At 39.7% G+C, this 21,138-nt stretch overlaps 2 protein-coding genes across 4 annotated transcripts; one reads left to right on the top strand and one right to left on the bottom strand.

The window, feature by feature from the left end:
• The first annotated feature begins 252 nt into the window (after positions 1–252).
• On the top strand, positions 253–5,770 carry LOC110691387 (G patch domain-containing protein 11-like). Of its 2 annotated transcripts, none has more exons than XM_021868314.1 (4): positions 253–1,025; positions 4,826–4,891; positions 5,017–5,140; positions 5,222–5,770. In XM_021868314.1, exons 1-3 carry the CDS (start codon positions 366–368, stop codon positions 5,074–5,076), a joined length of 786 nt encoding a protein of 261 aa, XP_021724006.1. In that variant the 5' UTR covers positions 253–365; the 3' UTR covers positions 5,077–5,140; positions 5,222–5,770. The 2 variants fall into 2 exon arrangements, with proteins under 2 accessions (XP_021724006.1, XP_021724005.1); XM_021868313.1 differs by having other exon boundaries at positions 256–1,025; positions 5,238–5,770.
• Positions 5,771–6,447: 677 nt separating this feature from the next.
• LOC110691386 (squamosa promoter-binding-like protein 17) lies at positions 6,448–11,575 on the bottom strand. 2 transcript variants are annotated; one of them, XM_021868312.1, is made up of 5 exons: positions 11,222–11,575; positions 10,977–11,179; positions 8,512–8,654; positions 8,283–8,417; positions 6,448–7,215 (listed from the first exon to the last, which is right to left on the bottom strand). In XM_021868312.1, exons 1-5 carry the CDS (start codon positions 11,336–11,338, stop codon positions 6,728–6,730), a joined length of 1,086 nt encoding a protein of 361 aa, XP_021724004.1. In that variant the 5' UTR covers positions 11,339–11,575; the 3' UTR covers positions 6,448–6,727. The 2 variants fall into 2 exon arrangements, with proteins under 2 accessions (XP_021724004.1, XP_021724003.1); XM_021868311.1 differs by having other exon boundaries at positions 10,977–11,575.
• Positions 11,576–21,138: the final 9,563 nt, after the last annotated feature.

The raw sequence follows: 21,138 nt of genomic DNA, 5'->3' as shown, positions 1-21,138 counted from the left end.
ATAAACAATTTGTGTTTATCACGAACATAAACCTGTATTTTCCCAGTCTATAAGTCTAGTTTATAATCTTCTTAAACTATGAGTCAGACCTACCGTTGCAACTAATGAGAAACGGGGGGAGTACTTAGAAAGTTGGAATAGCAATTTACACCAAGTAGCGGTTTTAGTGTAAATACTACTTCCGTTACATATTATTTGCAACGATTAAACATTTTTCCGTATAAAATGAAGGTACTAGTAGTTATTTACCTATGATATTACGATTTTACCCCCAAATAAACATAAACCGTTTATGAAAAAGATCCATGGGCTCGCTGTAAACCTCTTATACAATCCGACCCTTAACCTTTCTCAAGTTCTCATCAATGGCGGATACAGAAGCAACTAACGCTAAACCAAAATCACCAGAAGAAGATGAAGATGAAGATTACATGGGAGATCTCTCAAAGTTCATTACAACCGAATCTTCTCAACTTCCCAAACCCAAAAAACTCGCCCCAAAAACCCTACCCAATTCATCGCAACAACCCTCAAAGAAAAAACCCAAATTCCAATCATGGCAACACCAAAAAGAGCTAAAACAGCTAGAAGAAGATAAACAAACCCTAGAAAATCTACAATCAGCAATTCCCCAATCAAATATTGGGTTCAAATTGCTGAAACAAATGGGGTATACCCCAGGAAAAGGGCTAGGCAAGGAGGGTTCAGTGGGTCGAGAGGAGCCAATTGGGTTGGAGATACGCCGGTCGAGGGCGGGGATTGGGCGGGAGGATCCGGCGAAGGAGAGGGTGAAGAGAGAGAAAGTTAAAGAAGTGTGGAAGAAGAAAACGGAGGAGGTGATGTTGGAGGATTTCGGGGTTCGACAAAAGATGCAATGGAAGAGTAAGAGGGTTGTGATTAACTATAATAAGGCGAAGGCGGCGCTTGATCAGTTGGAGAATCGGGAGCCGGCGGTTGAGCCGGAGAAGGAGGAAGGTGATGATGGGGAAGATGAGGAGGAGGAAGAGGAAGTGATTACTGAAGAGGTATATTTTATTGGAACTGTATTTGTTGCATTAGTTGTTTGAATTTTGAGCTGTGTTTTTTACTAGCATTTTGATGTGTTTCTGTTTAATGGTAATTTTCTTGTGATGGGAAATGGTTGAATTGTGTTCATTTTAGGTTCAATGTATTCATGATTTATGTTTAGTGGAGTAAATTGTGATCTTATATTGTTTGATATTGCCAATATTTTGTTTTTTTAATAAAATTTGAATGCCAGTTTGCAGAGTTGAATTGCAATGATATTACAGGATTTTTTGGTGCAAATTATCGCCGTGTGGCTATCATTTACCCTCTAAATTGCTGTTTTTTAGACATTGTTATTTGCTTTTTTATAAATTAAATGGGTGAAGACTTTTGAGGTTTAATGCTTTTAAGGAAATATCTGTTTTTAATTAGGATCTGTGTTCTTCTATCATACTTGTATTCTTGTTCTATTAAGCTAGGAACATTATATGTGCAAAGACATTCCACTTTTTAAGTGTACAGAAATTTAGTTCTGGTGAAAGCCGATTAGTCATGTTGATTACCATCTTGCTGTGAATTTGTTATTCGACTTTCATAAGCTTAGTTGGGTGAAGACTATAAGCGATTTGGTTTATGTATGTATTCTTGTATTGAATTGCTGAAATCCTTGCTCGAATATCAGTTGGAATTTTTCCTTAATTTCTACACATGGAGTTATGTGAATTGTGACCGGGTTCTATCTATGACTGTTGGATCCTGAAGAATACTCTGTGAGTCTATCATGTGTTGTTGGGTTAATGACATATTCTATGTTTAGTTCTGTGTTAGATGTCAAAAGGGAATTTCCTCAAAAAAAAAAAAAAAGATTTTGAAAGGGAATGGAATAACTGATTCATTTGATTTTTCATTATCAAGAATAACAGATCCATCTTTTTTATATAATGAATCACTGGTTCAGTTGAAAAGAGTTTGGTTTGTGGCTTCTTTTTGTGGCTTTATACATGGTTTGTAGCTGTGGACTCATGGCGCGGAGGATTAAAATTTATGGTTTTATGATGATGGGGGATTTTGATCTCTGTGGTACTCTGGTGTCATTCAGTTGAAATGCATGTTATGTCTTGTCTCCTCTCCTAAATTTCCCATCAATGTGAGGGTGTAAACTGTAAAGTGGCGAGAACCACATGCAGGGAAAGGATTTCATAGACATCAGAGTATCTAGTTCATTACTGTGAAAAATTTTCACGTCTCATGTAGTCATGTGAGAGAAATGATTGTTAGAACAAGGTAGTTTTTATTCATTTATGCAATTTTTTTTTGGGAGTGTATCTAATGTATATATTTGTATCTTATAGAATGGAAGGAATAATAACACCTGTAAAATCTATTGTTAGGGTTTAGTTATAAATTACATAATCAGTTGAGTTTTAACTTTCAAGTTGTGACCCAAAGCTTAGGGAGATTGTCATAATTTGGCATTCATCATTACCAGATCATGTCTCCAAAATATCCAATGTTAATGGATGTGGTAAGATTCAGGCTGGTCTTGAGATGTATGATTTCATAAACTCATGAACAATTGGATCTGCTCTAGAAGCTATAGGTTATGGCTTCAATGATGCCAATTACTAGAAAAAGGAATTGGCAAGTTTGATGTGGTAGCTAAAGAATTGCTTGTTTCTTGTAGAGTATTTCCTCTTATAGATTTTATTATTATTATTTTTTTAATAAATATTTGAGTTATACTATTTTACTTGGAATCTTTATTTCACCTCAAGTATTGGACCTTTGATACTCGGACATGGGTAGGAGTATAGGGCACTTAGACACTTCATTTTAGTTGTCAAGTTTGATGTGGTAGCTAAAGAATTGCTTGTTTCTTGTAGAGTATTTCCTCTAATAGATTTTTTTTTTAAAATAAATATTTGAGTTATGCTACTTTACTTGGAATCTTTATTTCACCTCAAGTATGGGACCTTTGACACTCGGACATGGATAGGAGTATAGGACACTTAGACACTTCATTTTAGTTCTTAAGTTTTTAACAAAATAGCCAAGTCGGAACTTGGACACATGCCTGTGTTGGGCATGGGTTATGGGTACCCAAGTCTTGAGTAAAATATTTATTAGGCCATAAGTTATATTTTGTTTTGGCAAGTAGCTTTTTATTTTTCTTATTTATTTTTTATTATCATAAATTTATTATAATCTATACACTCATTTGTACAGGATTATTAATTGAGTTCTAGATTTTGAAATGGAAACAATGAATTTAAGGTAAGTCTTTCTTTGTTGGAGAGGTTTTTGTAATGATTGGCTGGCTACATATGGGGGAACCACTATATTTACAACAACAACAAAGCCTTAGTCCCAAAATGATTTGGGGACCAATCTATTTAATGGTAAAAAAAAAAAAATAAAAAAAAATAAAAAAAAAAAAAAGGTAACCTTGACAGTGTAAGAAATGCTACTGTGCTGAGCTTAGACAAATGGCAAGCTCAAAAATATGTGATTATTACACTTTTTTGAGGGTTATGGACCTTGATTATCACGAGTAATTAGATATTCAGCTTTGGCCTTTCTTGGTTTTGACTAAACAAAGCGCCGTTGTAGTGAGGTACATAGATTTTCAGCCTGTTCAAGTGCTTTCTAGCAGCATATGAAGCACTTGCACTAGATTTGTGAATCCTCCTAATTTATGTTGCAGGAACAATTATCATAACTCAGACAACTTTGAATTTTGATGATGGCTAAGCGTGTGTTAATTTCAACGAGTTAGGTCATTTTCAGAGTCTACTTTGTTTTCACCTTGTTATTGGAAGTTAATTTGCGCCATGCTAAAATAAAGGTTAAATGCATCGTTGTAGATTAATGATCCTTTGACAATTGGGTGAGTTTTATTAAAATAATATCCCACAAAAGTAATAAAAGGTTGTTAGGTTGAAGTCATTAAAGGAGAGTGACATGATATAGTCAGGGAAAGACGATAATTAGTTTGGGACAACCCTAGTATAGAATTAATGAATTGTATTATGACTTGGATGGAGCTTACAGCTTGTTAATAGGTGTAATGGAAAGTTAGTCCATGACTATATGGTGCTAGAAAAATATTTTCTAGTTTGGAATAAGTTTTGGCTAAATAAGTTTTAACTTTGAAGTACGAGAGTCGAATCATAAGTAAATACAATTTTCAAAAGTGTAATGGTTAAAAAAGAACTAAATTGATAACACACCCTTAGATTTGCTTTAAATGGATTCTTGCATCTTCCTTTTTAACCTTTTTTTTTGTTTTTTTAAATAGCCTTTTTAACTTACTCTTTGTTCTTGACTCCCATATCTTTCTACTGACTGCCTCAAGCCATGGTGTGGCTAGTTGTGGAAAGAAAAGTCATGCTCATTCCTGAAATTTGAGAAATTTATTGTGTTAAATTACTTGAGTTTTAATTTATGCCTGACGCTTGCATTTGTGGCTCTTTTGGCTCTGCTTACCGATCTCAGTGATCTCCTAAGTATAATTTTTGATAAATTGTCTATTATCATATTTTTTTTTTTTTAATGTGACAGTCTATTATCATTAATGAATCGTAATGTTTGCAATTGATAAAATTTGTTCACCTGTAGCTGAGGGCCTGAGAGTGCTACTTACCAGGGCCGCTATGATTCTTAAAGTCTGCAATTGATAAAGCTATATGGCTGATTTTTTTTTTCCCTCTTGCATCATTTATGTCTGAAATGAAATGCCTCTAGTCATGGTTGTTTGGATGGTGTGTTACAGTTATTTCGCTTTTACTAAATGACAGTTCTGGTGCATCTGATACAGGATTTGCTAGAGTTATTGGAGAAGCTTAGAGAAGAACATCGTTATTGCCTCTTTTGTGGATGTCAGGTGTGTGTCTAAATCACTCAGAAGCCTATTCAATATTAATTTTGTTATTTATTCAGTTAGAAAGGCAAACAGTAAGGTGCATAATTTGATAGCTAACCCCTGAAGTTTACCTACCTTAATTTCAGTATGAATCCATGGAAGCTCTCCTCTCCAACTGCCCTGGCCGAAACGAAGATGACCATTGAAGTGATTTTTTGACAGCATTGAGGGGCTAATTGCTGATTATGGGAATTTTCATTCATATCTGCTGTAAGACTGGGCAATTATGGTTGTTGCTGCAAATTCTTGACCCGTTTCTTTATGCTGGTCAACTCATTTTAATCCATTCAGTGCTGCTTTCTTGCAGAAATTTCTGAAGACCCAATTCATTAGATTGGGTTTGCTTAAAATATGGGATTTCATCGTATCAATGTCCTTGCTTATTGGTGAGAGAGTAAACCCACTTGCTGTGGTTTAGGTGGTGAAACAGAAAGCATGTGTGATGGTGATGCGGTTGACATTGTGGTCAGACTGGATTGGGTGCTGGACTGCTGAATTGCAATCCATGTAGGCATATAACCGTCAGATGTTGCCATGGTTGATAATTTGGTAGTGAGCTGGCTATTGATGCATATTCATTGTGTTGCTTGTAAAATAGGGATGATTGAGTTGAGCCTATTAACAGCCTCTCTGCAAGTTTCACGGTAGCTGTGCAGCTGTGCACTAGGGTTTGAATATTGATGATTTTAACGTTGTAAACTGGACAATTCCATTTGCATTTTAGAAAACCGCTTCAATGATGTTAGTGTGATGATGTTAACGTTGTAAATCGACACTTCCAGAGTTACTTATATATTGAAAAAGCTGTGTTGAGAAAATTTCAAGATACGAGTTTTACTACTGTGGTGTGTATCTTCTACGGAATCATTGAAACAGGGGGCAGCTACAGACGGCCGAGAAGGGGGAATCTGTATGACATAATTAGATGTTTAGAACAACTGCTTAGTCACCTCATCCGAAAAGCAAGCGTTAATTTTCAAGTATTTTGCTAGTTTCACAGCAACAAGTGCGTCAAGTTTTCAACTATGTTTCTTTTATGACTAAAAGGCTAAAAGCAAATATGTTTCTAAATAAAATATGAGATAGTCATAAACTAGTAACAAGTATTCCGAAAAACAAGAGTCCAAACAAAATGCTTTGTTTGAGACTAAGGAGAGCTATAGTTATTCTATGATGACAATCGATAGTGCTTATAAAATGGTAGTCAAGAGTAAGGTCCCATACACGTGAAAAGGGAACTAAACAAACTAAAGGAAAGTGATTTTAGCACACCACCAATTGATTTTGGCACACCCCTTGCGAGAAGAGAAAACTGTACTCTCACACAAGGGTATGTCAAAATCATTTTTGGTATGCCAAAATCATTTCCCACACTAAAGCATTATATAAACGGCCCTTTATAGAAGCACTACCTCTGCGGATCAAGTTGCAATAGTGATTAAAGCACTTGCTTTTTAGCATCTGATACCACCATAGGTCACGGAAAAACAGATAACAGATACAGAAGAGAGGGGTAGTGAGCAGACAGTGATTCAGATCAAATAGCAAAACACAACAGTATTTGATCCTTTCAGGGAAACAGAAAATACAAGCAGCGGGACAAGTAATCAGTTCAGTCCCACAACATTTGAGTCAGTGGTGCGGATAACAGTTAAGAGTATCTTCTGTTATGCTACGCGCCTAAGAAAATAAATAACCACTTAAGGATTCGGAAACAGAGAGCAGTCATCATAAAGGGCTCTACAGAAATCACAGCAGCACTTGCTTTTGCTCAGTACAAAGCAAAGAAAAGTACAGTCAAAGTGACCAGTCCACATGGTTTGTGTTGTTTGAGTTGTAAGCCCTAGAATGGTCGACATCCATGTATTGCCGTCCGCCATCTTGGACATGGTCCATCAGAAGAACACCATGAAATTGACCATTATAATGTGGTTGGGAGATCTGGCCAAGTCCCAAATGACCAGATGGCACACCATCTGAACCACAACTGGCATCATTATTGCCTTTATAACCCCATGATGAGCTGCTGTTCGGAAAGTGTGCAACTGTAACACCATGAGCTGCATTACACTGGGAGACGGGAGTTCCATCAACGTTCATCGAGTTACCTAGTGCAGTACCTGATGAACTGTTTCTGGAGCCCCAAGATTGATTTGACAGAAGAGAGAGAGCACAGCTAGAGTCAGATGAGACGCCTGTGATACATTCTCCAGAAGGGAAGGAATAACTGGACTCACTAGCTGAACCATGCAGATACATCTTCGAAGGATGATCCTCAGAGTGGCCTGTAGATGCAACATGCTACAAAATGAGGCAAATTCCAATTCTACAAAATTTATTATGTTTCAGGTTATCTCAAGACAAATCCAATAACTTAACATTATAATTTTTATCCTACATCTTAGTTTTAAAAAAAAAAACAACAAATTTCAATTAATATGAAGTATATGTAAATAGTGCAAAAGTCAAAATGGTTCAAAGTGAGTACTTGTTATCTGCTGAAAGCCTGAAACTCTATAGTGAGAATTATCAAAACAAGGACAATTGAAAAGATCAATCATCCACAAATAAAGAGTTTTAACAGAATTCAAAAGTCATGAAAAATTAGCAGCTTAACTGAAGTAAATAGAAACAATTTTTCCCCTTGAAGTAGCAAGTGAATGATTTAACTTGAAAAATGACAGCATGTTTGGTAAAAAAAAATGCAACAGTAGCAATTTTGTGAGATCATGCAAGGAATGTTTCATTCATGATAAATCATCTACACCGCCCCAACAGAATATTACCCCCCCCCCCCCCACACACACACACCAGGACAGGAGATACATTATCATGGACGTCCACAAGATACATTTCATGCAGAAATTTTGAACTTGTTTCTATCACATTAATTTATAGCCTTATATCAAACTTGAATCTGAACATGAACTTAAAATGATGACATGGTTACCTAATACATAGTACGCTTCGGTACGCAGAACAGGTACAAGGTCACAATACACTAGTTGGGATGATTACAAATTTACAATACACTTGGGGTTTTGTTTAATACAGTAATTGAAATCATAATACAACATGAATAATATGCCCCAAAAATATGAAGGTTTTATTGGTATGAAAGACTTTAATCAGTAGATGATAGAGTACTATTAAATCAATTTATTAGTAGATGACAGCAACAAGAGCATCAGTAGAGATTCGCATATCAGAAGCAGTATTAATTATTTATTTTTATTTTTTTTAACACAACGATATAAAAACTCATGTAACTACTAATTAGTGGGTATAACTGGGTTTTTCTTGCTAGATACAATGTAGTAGGTTCAGTGTACAGATTGCAGGATTACATCACCTGGCCACATAATGGACCTGGACTGACTTCCAGATACCTGCTCAGAGGTTTCTGAACCTGGCCACAGATCCTTTTCAGACTGCCTTGAATACGAAGAGAAGTCCAATAAAAACCCACCATTTTTGCTGGTGTTGTCTGCAATGACATGAATAAAGTTTCTTAGCAAAAAGCCATCTTCACAAGTTATAATATACATGCCTAAAAAGTCCCTAAAGTTACTATGGCTCACCACCAAAAAAGGAAGAAGAGAGACGCCCCAAACGTGATGATAACAAAGATCCAGGTGGTGGTTTTCTTCGACGTTCATTATGACCAGCAAGGCGTCTGCGACAGCTTCGTTTTCCTTGGTCAAATTCAGGAAGCCGATGAAATCTAAGATAAAATGACCAAATAACACAATTTTGTTGTAAGAATGAAGCACCCAAGGTGTAAATTCTCTCAATTTTTAAAATTTCTTAAATATATATGTCAAATTAAGCTTTGAAGTTGATTGGACAACACATAAATTGACAGTGTTACACCACTAGATCACTTTATAAAGCTGCAGTTATTCATGACATGTGACACTAGGTCCAAAGTCACAAAAATTGAACTTTAACCAAAAACTATTTATCAAAAGCGAAATAGAATAGGAATCAACTGATCAATTTTTAGTCTTTTTACTAGAAAACTAGACAATTTTAAAGACTGATAAAAAATAAAACAAAAACTGCTAATGCTCCAATTTATACACAGCTGTACCATTTTATACAGATTGTACTAGCCATTGCATTAAAATCTATGTAATGCAGCAGCCCCTTTTTAATGTTCACTAATGACAAAATGCCGATGTATAACTAACAATGTACAATGAATAGTATACTTTACTAAAACGAAGGCCAACCCCAAGAGAACTGTATACCACAATCACTTGGAACTTAGAATTTTAGACATCTGGTCATTCTCCCCAACAACGACAAAAATTAGGTATTACTACAATTTAGAACTTAGAATACAACATTTAATATTTTCCACCAAAAAACTTTATAACAGTTTCTAGCTACATAGAGAAAGAATTCTTTATTGACAAATGAATTTTGTATTTTCCTACACATGAATCATCTGAAGGTATCTCAATATGTCATAGTCTATATTCTGATGATCAATAACACTGTAACATCTACATCTATATCTAATATCTCGAAAACATAAGGACTCTCTATAATAACATCATTCCTCATAGATTTTAAAAATAAACTTCACCGTAGATGATACAAGGTTTCCCTAAATAAGTAGCAAAGAACTATCAACTATAGTCGACACATATGTTTTCTAAGAAGAAAATACCAACACAAACCTCCAGCACCCTGTACTCGAAGATGTAAAGGAAAGAAGGCCAAGATGAATGAAATGTAAGCCACAGTTAACAAGCAACTTGATTCATGGGCATGGCCATGATTCAACTGCACATGCAATAGCTTTTTAAATAATGAAAGGACAAACATCAAAGTCCTTTTCTGAAAGGCAAAAGCACTTCAAGTTGCTAATCATAACATTTATTGGGTTGTCGGGGAGGGAGGGGTGTTCAGCAATTGGTATATGTTTTCCATTATTCCCCTTACCCTATTGTTTAAAATTGGGACACTAATAGTGGAAGGAGCCAAGAATCTGAAACTGTACCATGACAAATAAGTGTTATAAAGCCAAAGCCCAAAGGTAACTCTGACTGTAGTATGAACTCTTAAACAGCAAATGCTTTGAACATGTTATTCTTTCTGTCTTCTTCAAAGCCAAAAGCGACAAACAGAACATGACCTCCAGATACTCGGCCTCTTTAGCCTTGTCTAACAATTATTTTTCACTGTAAGCGAAACTTAAAATTCTAATTCTTATCTCTGAAAATGTCCAACCTACACAAGGATCGATCACAAGTAACGACCAATGCCTGATCTAGTGACTTCTCTCATCCTTCAAGATAAGTAATCTCTCACAACCATTCTTGTTCAACCAACTTACCAAGATTACACTTAAATAATGTCCAAGTAATACAACACAATGTCAATTGCTATATTCTTTTCTTTTCACTCCAAATCTCCTAGATGCAACTACCAACACCCTAATAATGTAATGTTATGCTATATTCTTTTCATTCCAAATCTCCTAAATGCAACTATCAACATCCTAATAATGTAATGTCATAAATTATAAGGTATTCTTTAAGCACAAACTATCATTACCTAACCCCAGAAGAATGAAAAATATAAAAATAAATAATTAGACCTAACACCAATACCACATAATAAATTTTTTTAATTTTAAGAAGAAGAAAAAAATACACTTCTCATCCTCAAATCACAATAATCAAATCTGCTTTCCTTATTAATTACTCAATAAACCATCAGTCCCCACTTAATCCAACAAAAATAAATTACTAATATCAATATATTAATTAAAAATCTTCAGACTTCAGAGACTTGGCCACATTAAATGATTGATAAATAACAAATTTTATGATCACAGAAAAGGACAGGTATAATTAATTAGACCAAGCAAAATCAGAAACAAACTCTAAAATTAATCAAAATAAAACACAGCCCATGATTAACAACAAGATAAACATCAAAAAATATATATAAAACTAAAATAAAAAATCAAAGAAATTGTCAAAAAAATTGATAAAAATTTCCAAGAGAGAGAAATTAATGAAAAAAAAACCTGCTACACTGCTGGCAAAAACGCTGCTCAATACCAGCAACAATAACAATAGGTGATTTAGAGTGCATTCCACAAACTTTATGCCTTGAATAATAAGTCTTTGCATCACTAAGATCTGTATTACACCCTTCTACTTGACACCGTGGCGGCTGCCCGCTTTGCAACACCGCCTTTCCTCCCTTTTTCACCGGCCCACCGCCGCCACCGACGGCGCCGGAAGACTTGCCGGAACCGCCGCCGCCGCCGCCGCTACCCACATCCTCAAAGTAGATTTTCTGACCAAATTTAAGTCCGTTGATTGAATCAGACAACCCAGAAGAGACTGTTGAAGACCCTTCAACGGTCATGTAGTTGGAACCCATGAGAGTGAGTGAGAGTATGGTTGTTTATGCCCAATTCTTCATGATTTTGAGGAGAGAGAAAGTGGGTATATTTTTTAGAGAGAGAAAATGGGATGAATGAATGAATGAATGAATGAATTTTTTTTACTGGGTTTTTGGGGGATTTTAAAAAGAGTGGTGTTGGTTTCTTTTTAGTGGGGAATTGGAAAGATAGCAGACAAGAGCGACTTGTTATGGGCCATCAAGCACTGTCAAACGGTTTGACAGTTCGGGTTTGGTTCGGTTTGAAATCGGTTCGGTATTAAATCGGGTCGGTATTAAATCGGTTTAAGTGTCTCGCGGGTCGGTTTCAGTTCGGTTTAAATATTTATCGGTTCGATTCGGTTTCGGTTTAATCTTGATCGGTTTTAATTCGGTTCGGGTTGTAAACAGTCCGGGTAGTAAACGGTTCGATGCAAACGGGTTGCGGTTTGTTAATGGTTCGGTGTAAACAGTTTTTATTCCGGTTCAAACAGTTTCGGGTTGGAAGCGGTTTCGGGTTGGAAACAGTTCGGTTCTTTTTTGGTTCGGTTTATAACTGGTTCGGTTTTTTTCGGTTCAGTTTATAACTGATCCGGTTCTTTTTTGGTTCAATTTATAACTAGTTCGGTTCTTCTGCGGTTTAACGTTATTCGGATCGGTTCCATTCCGAGTTTACTAAATTACGCTTCGGGTCGGTTTTCGGTTTCAAAAAATCAATTGTTTATCGAGTCCTTTGGATTTGGGCAGTTAAATGGTTTTGGTTTGAAATTTGATAGTATTTGCTGGTTAACAAGTTTTATATAAAGTAAAGACTTCATCATTTCATATTTAGGCATCATATTATAAACAAATTCACATTGATTTTATAAATATATATCATCTTCTGTTTCAAGTTTAGTCATATTGATCTTACTAGTGTATTACGAAGTAGATTATAAAAGTTAGTGAATTAATGTATTATTGTTTTACAACTAGGTTGTTATATGTTTCTTATTTAATCATTTAAATACTAGTGTCATAGTCATGATTTAATGAGTTCTTATTAAATGGAAATTTGCAATTTGGTAATTCGATACTTGATTAATCAACAAGACTGATAATTATGGCTCGTTTATCTTTATATATTTTCATGAAATTATGAAGAAATTACAAAGTAGTTTGATTTGTGTAATGAAAGAAAACATTAATGATTTATTAACAAGGTAATATTGATTAGTTCCATCGATCGTATGTACACATTAACGCATAGCATCTAACCATCTCATAGTTAAATACTTCGTATGTATTAGTACAAAGTTATAAATTAGTGAACATTATTTTGATTGGATCAATAACTTGAGCTGTTGTTTTAAATTAAATTAGGATCATTGTTCGTGTAGTTTAAGTATAATGATCTACACCATCTCTAACTATTATTTTAATATTCCATCCGTCTCTTTATTTTGTCCCTTTGTCATTTTTGGGGTCAAACTTTGAAAATATTGACCATAAATTACCACTAATCTATAAAACAGTAAAACTTAATTTTGTCACGAGACTCATGAGTCATGACTCATGACTTCATGAGTGATCTTTTTAAATTTGTATCATTATATATTTTATTAATATAACGTTTTTATAATTTTTACTTGTATGAAAATAAAGATATACTACGTAGATGTTTTAATACGCGTCTTGGAGACTGATCCCGATCAAATGAATACACAACACACAAAACATCATCTAATCAGTCTCAACCATAGATCAAAAACAATCTACGGTTAATTTTTTTCTCCCACAACACACACGGATCACCACTCTCAACCATAGATTAAAAACAATCTACGGTTAGCTTTTTTTCCCCACAACACACACGGATCACCATTCTCAACCATAGATTAAAAAATCAATGGTTAGATTTACATCTCAACCATTTTGATACCCTAATTCCACTTTCACTTTCACGCCTCCTAGTTCTTTCTCTCTCTCATCTCCTCTCAGATCTCACTCATTCATTCACGGCGCCTCTTCGTTTGTCGTCTCTCTCATTCATTTTCAATTCTCCCAAATTCATTCACGGCGCCTTTCGTTCGTTGTTGCTGCTCATCGGTGTTGTTGCTGCTCTAATCCTCGCTTATCAGTGTTGTTGCTGCTCTAAACCTCTCTTTTTTTGTCCAGGTATGATATCTCTCTTCCTCGTACTTCTTGCAACTGATTTAATCTGATTTATGAAGTAGAAGAATTAAAGTTGTAGTTGATTTAATGAGTATATAATTGTATAATTGTAATTTAGTGGTTTACTGTATAACTCTTGATTAGGGGATTTTTATCCTCCAATCACCGACTGACAAGTGGACCAACCAGGTTCCGCCACGTGTCCTTCACGTAGGCCAATAGGAGCTTGCCACGTGTCAATCACAGATTCGTCCTCTGCGGACCAATTGAGACACGCCACGTGTCCACCCATGCCAAATGGGAAAACCGGCCACCAAGGCCCAATCCTGTTTAGAGGCCCGGTCAGCCCTAGGTTTACCCTAAACCTAGAGACTGGCACGCTTCTCAAGACTATAAATACTCCTCTTAATCCTCATTAAGGAAAAAAGAACTCGAATAACACACGGATTATACATTAAACACTCTCACCTAGAGAGGTTAAACCACTTTAATTTCCGTATCAATTACTCCTTAATCAGGTACTAACTTGACCGTTGGAGGCGGAGCTCTCAGGAGTCTCCGTTATTTTGCAGGTACAGGCGTCCGGTTCCAGTCTCGGTGTTGTAACTCTCCCGCAGGACATCAGAAAACCCCGAAACATTTGGCGCCGTCTGTGGGGAGAGTACTTCTGAGATGGCATCCAAGTCTGTACCGACTCCTGAAGAGAGGCGTCCCCTGAACGACCCTCAAGTTCAGTCGGACCATGACACTGAAAGTGAATTTGAAGTGGAAACTCATACAGCTCCAGACGGGACCCTAAGGGCCCGACGTACCCGTCATACCGAAAGGAGGGAACGGGAGCATCTTCAAACAGGAAGCGAGCCAGCAGGCGCACCGCCTGCTCGGCAACAGCCGACTGATGGGTCTGCTCCCATCACAAGGAACGAACTCATGACCTTCATGAGGGACTTCAAGGGAGAGATTCAAGAATTGATCAACAAAAAGCCGCCTGCGTCAGTCAAAGAGCAGTCGGCCAAAAAACCTTCCACTTCACTGAAGAGGAAGCCAGTTCAAGGGCGAGAGGCGACTCCTCATCCTAAATCCAAAAAGCGGGAGCCAATTGCTCTTGATTTCACAAAATTCCGTTATCCTACGGGAAATAGGAAACCTGTTCGTCACATTCAGGCGGACGGGTCGAAGAAAACATACGCAGACGCTCGTCTGCTGTTAGAACAGAAGAAGAGTGACCGACTGTCAGAGTCGGCCTCTACTTCAAATTTTCAAGAAAGTTTACAAAATACCTCGATGAGGCATACCCAGTCGTATCATGAGAGTCAGTCAGGCGGCACCTCCCGTCAGTCAGGCTTTCATAGCGACCAGGCGGTACCAAACCTACCGTTTGTACCGCAACAACAGTATTTTATGCAGCCACCTCCATTTGGTGGACCTACAGCAAAAAACGTCCAACCTATGGACTGGCAGCTACGGTTGCTTAGACTTGGTGAACAGCCGTCGGCCTTCTCCAAGGAAATTACTGAAGCCGCTCAGCCGGCCAAAGTAAAAAATGTACTAGTAGGTTCCTATGACGGCACTACTAACCCAGAAGACCATCTGATGGCATTCACCAACCTGATGTACCTTCAAGGGTTGGATGATTCCACTTGGTGCAGGTGTTTCCCAGCGACTCTCAAGGGAATCGCACAGCAATGGTTCGGCAACCTGCCGACTGGTTGTGTAAACAGCTTCAGGACGCTTGCTTACTTATTTGCCTCCAACTTCGCCATGAACATCCCTGCAAAGAAAACGACTCTTGATTTGGGAACAATTCAGCAGGGCGAGAAGGAGGGGCTTCGTTCTTACATCAGGCGGTTCAACCTGATGAGAATACAGATTCAAGGGTTACCGGATGAGGTAGCTTATACTGACTTTTTTAGAGGTCTCAAAGACGGGTCTACCTTCAAATTTGATTTGGTTCGAAAAAGGGTGGCGACTCTTCAAGAGGCCTTGATTGAAGCAGAAGCTTATATACAGGCGACTGATCTGTGTACGATAAAACAGTCGGACGGGAAAAGGTTCGACAAAAGAGAAGGACGACAGAAACAGTCGTCTACCAAAGAGGAGAAAAGAAAAGAGGTCTGGGCGGCCGATTCCTCTAAACAGCCGGCCCAGAAGAAGAAAAAAGAATTCAAACCATACTCCCCAAAGTATGTGTTTAACAAGGATAACCAGTTTATCCTAAAAGAAATAAAGGGTCGGTTCTCAATTGAGAAGCCGGTCCCCATGAAGGGTTCTGCAAACAACCGGAACCAAGACAAAATCTGTGCTTATCATGATGACGTTGGTCATCACACCAATGACTGCATCAGTCTCATGCGGTACCTAGACCGCTTGGCTGAGCAAGGTGATCTTGACACTTATGTCAAGAAATCTACGGGGAACACTTCCTCAAAAAAGCAGTCGGCAAAAAAAGAATCAACAGGCCGACAGTTCCGATACAGATGATGCAGTCGTCTACACCATTGCAGGCGGCTTCTCAGGAGGCGGCCCCACTATTAGGGGCAACAAAGATAATATAAGGCGGTTAGATGTAAATTCCGTTCACCAAGAACGGCCGTCCAAATATACATTTCCTGAGATTGTCATCACTGAAGAGGATCTAGGAGGGGTAAGGGGGCCGCATGACGACCCTCTCGTTATTGAATGTAAAGTGGCCAACCAGAGAGTTGGTCGAATCCTCATAGATACCGGGAGCTCCTCAGATCTCATCAGCAGCAAATGTCTGTCAAAACTGAAACATCAGACGGACTGCATACATCCGGCCCCCCACCCTTTAATAGGGTTTGGAGGAGGAGTCGTCCACCCACTGGGACGAGTAGATTTACCCATTCGCCTGGGCGAAAAAGGGGAAGGACGACACATGGTAGTCCGGTTCCTAGTAGTAGAGGAACTCTCGGCTTACAACATGATTCTGGGTCGACCAACCCTGAATAATTCCAAGGCTGTTATAATCCCGTCTCTTATGCTGCTTAAGTTTGAAAGGGATAATGGAACAGTCGGCTCCCTAAGGGGAGATCAGAGGATGGCCCGAGAGTGCTATCTCTCGGATGTCAAGCCCACTGTTATGGCCACTGGGTCAAGTGGAGAAAAAACAGACCTTGACAATGTCAAGGAGAGTGCGCCTGTTCAAGAAACAGGCGACAAAAAGAGAAAGGCGTCACAGACAGAGTCCGCAAGAAAAGCAAGAAAATAGCAGTCATTGGCAGAGGAGCGGCCGGATGAGTTCCGCCCTCAGCCGGCTGGTGAGCATGCGGACCTGATCTTAGACGATTCACGTCCTGACCGAACAGTCAAAGTTGGGACGACTGCTCTGAGAAACCTTGGTGACGACTTTCACAACTTATTGAAAGAATACAAGGACATCTTTGCATTTGAAGTCCATGAAATGCCAGGCATTAGTCCTGATCTGGCAGTACATAAACTCGCTGTGGATCCGGAAAAGAAGCCGGTACGGCAAAAGAAGCGGAACCATGGCGAAGAAAGAAGTCAGGCGGCAGCCGCCGAAGTTAAAAAATTACTTGACGCAGGGTTCATTCGGCAATGTTACTTCCCAGACTGGGTTGCAAATGTGGTGCTTGTTAAAAAGCCGAATGGTACCTGGCGAATGTGTGTCGACTACACAGACTTGAATAAGGCGTGCCCCAAAGACAGTTACCCTCTGCCTAAAATTGATAGCCTGGTCGACTCAACAGCCGGCCACGCTTTGATGAGCTTTATGGACGCCTACTCTGGTTTCCATCAAATTCCTTTGTGGAAGAAAGATCAGGAGAAGACGGCCTTCGTCACTGATCAGGGGTTATACTGTTACACTGTCATGCCGTTTGGTCTTAAGAATGCCCCGGCTACCTTCCAACGAATGATAAACACAGTGTTCTTTGATCAAATTGGGAGAAATGTCGAGGCATATATTGATGATATGATTGTCAAGACTAAACTTCAGAAAGATCATCTGACGGATCTCCGAGAAACTTTCGCCACACTCAGGCGGCACCATGTCATGCTCAATCCCAAGAAATGTGTATTTGGAGTTGAGTCTGGGAAATTTCTCGGATTCCTTATCAATCAGAGAGGAATAGAGGCGAACCCTGAGAAGGTGCAGGCGGTCATCGACATGCAGTCGCCACGTACCGTCCGAGAGGTTCAGAAATTAACAGGTTGTCTGGCGGCCTTGGGGAGATTCCTAAGCCGATCAGGCGACAAATGCCTATACTTTTTCCAGGCAATTAAGAAAAAGGCAAGGTTTGAATGGGGGCCGGATGCTGAGGCCGCCTTCAGGAAATTGAAAGTTCACTTGCATTCCTTGCCGAGGCTGGTCAGCCCTTTGCCCAAAGAGGTACTTTACATGTATTTGGCCGTCTCTGATCATGCGTTAAGCGCTGTGCTCCTTGCTGAAAGGGACGGCTGTCAGCTCCCGGTCTACTTTGTCAGTCACGTACTGAAAAATGCCGAGTTGAGGTATCCCCTAGTGGAGAAATTTGGTCTTGCACTCTTCATGGCTGTTAAAAAATTGAAGCCCTACTTTTTGGCACATGCAGTCGTCGTGTATACCGACCAACCCATCAAGCGGCCCCTTACCGTCATGGAGTCGTCAGGACGAATGATCAAATGGGCCATAGAAATTCAGAGCCTCGAAGTTACTTTCGAGCCTAGAAAAGCAGTGAAGGGGCAAGCCTTTGCTGACTTTATTGTAGAGATGACTCGTCCTCCTGACTCTCAAGTTCCAGACCAAGTCTGGAAGGTATATGTGGACGGAAGCTCTACTTCAAATGGTTGTGGAGCAGGCGTCGTATGTCAATCTCCAGAGGGCGACAGGTTCGAGTATGCTCTACGCTTCAGTTTTCAGGCTTCAAACAATGAGGCAGAATATGAAGCTTTACTAGCCGGGATCCGCATGTGCAAGGCGGCAGGGGCAAGAAAAATAGACGCCTATTCTGATTCACAATTGATAGTGAGTCAGTACAATGGCGAATACGAAGCAACTCATCCGGCCATGATCAAGTATTTACAGGCGGTCCGACAAGCAGTCGGCTCCCTTGAGGATTTCCATCTGATCCAAGTGCCGAGATCAGAAAACAACCAGGCAGATGCACTGTCAAAATTAGCATCATCCGCTTCCTCCGATACTCCCCGTACTGTTTTTTGGGAAGTAATGGAGAAGAGAAGCATCGAGGAAAACTCTATTGGAATCTTAGACAGAAGCTCAACCTGGATGGATTCAATCAGGGCATATCTGACAAACGGTACACTACCGGATGATCCTCAACGGGCGGCAGCACTGAAAAGACGAGCCACCAATTTTGAAATTATAAAGGGAGAACTTCACAAAAGGGGGTACCTACAACCCTTCTTAAAGTGTGTTACTCCTGAAAAGGGACGAGAGATACTAGACGATCTCCACTCTGGTTACTGTGCTTCACATATAGGTGGAAGGACGCTTGCTCAACGGGCAAGGCGCCAGGGCTACTTCTGGCCTACCTTAGAAGCGGATGCAATGGAGATGGTGAAAAAATGTGACAAGTGCCAAAGGTTTGGCAAATTAATTCACCGTCCGGCTACTGACCTCACTACCATTCATAGCCCACTACCGTTTGCTAAGTGGGGCATGGACATTCTGGGTCCATATACGCCTGCTACAGGCGGCAGAAGGTATATACTTGTTGCCGTTGACTACTTCACTAAATGGGTAGAGGCGGAGGCTGTAAAGGGAATAAAGACGAAAGATGTAATTTCATTCATTTGGAAAAACGTCATCACTCGGTTTGGGGTTCCCATGTCTATGGTTTTTGATAATGGTCCCCAATTTGAGACGCCTGTTCTCAAAAGCTGGTTGGGTGACCAAGGAATTGCAAACTACTTTGCATCTGTCGGCCGTCCACAAGCAAACGGCCAGGTAGAAGCCTTTAATAAAATCATCTCAGACGGTCTCAAGAAAAAGATTGAACGAGCAGGCGGCCTATGGGCGGATGAACTACCACATGTTCTCTGGGCCATTAGGACGACTGAAAAAGGGGCGACTGGAGAAACTCCATTCCTCCTAACTTATGGTGCGGAAGCTGTCCTTCCAATAGAACACTACGAACCGACTCTTCGAGTAATGCTATATGACGAAGAGGCAAACTGGGAAGCCATGCGCCTGGCTTTAGACTCACTTCCTGAAAAGAGGGGCAATGCTGTTTTGCGCCACGAGATCTATCGCCTGAGAATGACTAGATCATACAACAAAAAAGTACGCAGGCGTCCACTCAAAGTAGGGGACTTTGTACTTAGAAAAATGGAAGCAGTTGGTAGGGCTAATGAGTTTGGCAAACTAACTCCCAACTGGGAAGGACCCTACCGAATCTATGAGGAAGTCAGGGACGGTACCTACCGTCTGGAAACACCAGACGGACAACCGTTGCCTCGAACTTGGAATGTAGATAATCTTAAGAAATATTTCTTTTGAATGATGTAAAATAAAGAGCTACTTAATAAAAGTTTGCACTTACTATTCAATTTTGTACTACGAGGGGCATGCCGTCTGTACCTTTACAGTCGGCTACTCTCCATTGAGTATTTCACTCACAATAGGGGCATGTCGTCTGGGCATATAGTCGGCTACTCTCCATAAGAAGATGGCCGACTAGTTCCAAACACATAGCCACCCCCCTAATACTTAGCTAAAAAGATTAGGGCCTGGCCGACCCTGTGCCTAACAGGCGGCTACGCACCTTTTACTTAGCACCTACGTTCACCAAGAACTTACCAAGGCCACAGGACGAATGACCTGATCAACTTACAAAACTAATACGACCTGTCCCAAAATCATAGCAGGCGTCCGACGGCATCCCTCCGGATGAAATTCGTCGCAGAGAGCAGCTCCCTTTTGGGTGGAACATTGTTCTATAAACTAATTACACGGCACCTATACGACTGTCCCCAAGGGCAACCACGTAGCCGTTTTCGAGACAAGGATAACTCTGTCACTAACCAAACCAGTGGCAGCAGTTGACATCTGAGTCAGATGACCGCCTGTATTACTTGGGATAAATGCAGGGGGTACCTATTGAGTTAATAGCCAACAAACATTGGCGAATCAAGGGGTCTAGCCGGCCTACGCCGCCTGGTACCTCTACTTCTCAAACAAAAGTGGCGGCGACTGAGTAACTCCAACGTTAACTCATAGTCACTCCTTCAAACTTAACATTGGCAAACCAAGAGGATCTAGATTGTGACGCCTGGTACCTCTACCACTCAATCTAGATTGTGACGAAGACTAAGTAACTCTTATGTTAACTTAATAGTCACTCAAACTTAGTATGGAGCCTAAAAGGTATGAGTCGTCCGCCTATTTTTAACAAACAGGGGCTCTCAACCACTACTCTTGCTAGGTTAACAAATTACGAGTTAAAAGCCAACGTTGGCAATAAAGGGAAACAACCGGTACCCGCCGCTTGTTATCCTACTCAATTCCTTGGCGACTAAGTAATACTATTTACTTGGTTGGACCGATTGAATAAATGGCCGACTGATCGCCCAGCTTGGAAACAGACAACCAGTCGTCCAGGGGCATAGGCGGACCATCCGTACCTGTCTACAATCGGCCATGCAAAACAGTCGATATAGAGTACAAT

The sequence above is a fragment of the Chenopodium quinoa genome, unplaced genomic scaffold (genome assembly GCF_001683475.1).
Source record: "Chenopodium quinoa cultivar QQ74 unplaced genomic scaffold, ASM168347v1, whole genome shotgun sequence".
In the NCBI taxonomy this organism is placed as follows: domain Eukaryota; kingdom Viridiplantae; phylum Streptophyta; class Magnoliopsida; order Caryophyllales; family Amaranthaceae; genus Chenopodium; species Chenopodium quinoa.
Note: the sequence above shows the minus strand (reverse complement) of the source record. Positions and strands in the feature narration are given on the sequence as shown.

What these genes read in the sequence shown, in the direction of transcription:
- LOC110691387 (XM_021868314.1), top strand. Translation starts at nt 366, where the DNA reads ATGGCGGATACAGAAGCAACTAACGCTAAACCAAAATCACCAGAAGAA. An exon ending in AGGAAGTGATTACTGAAGAG is followed by an intron (nt 1,026 to 4,825) that starts GTATATTTTATT and finishes CATCTGATACAG; the next exon opens with GATTTGCTAGAGTTATTGGA. An exon ending in GCCTCTTTTGTGGATGTCAG is followed by an intron (nt 4,892 to 5,016) that starts GTGTGTGTCTAA and finishes CCTTAATTTCAG; the next exon opens with TATGAATCCATGGAAGCTCT.
- LOC110691386 (XM_021868311.1), bottom strand. Translation starts at nt 11,338, where the DNA reads ATGGGTTCCAACTACATGACCGTTGAAGGGTCTTCAACAGTCTCTTCT. An exon ending in CTCTTCTTCCTTTTTTGGTG is followed by an intron (nt 8,418 to 8,511) that starts GTGAGCCATAGT and finishes ATGTCATTGCAG; the next exon opens with ACAACACCAGCAAAAATGGT. An exon ending in CAGGTCCATTATGTGGCCAG is followed by an intron (nt 7,216 to 8,282) that starts GTGATGTAATCC and finishes TTGCATCTACAG; the next exon opens with GCCACTCTGAGGATCATCCT.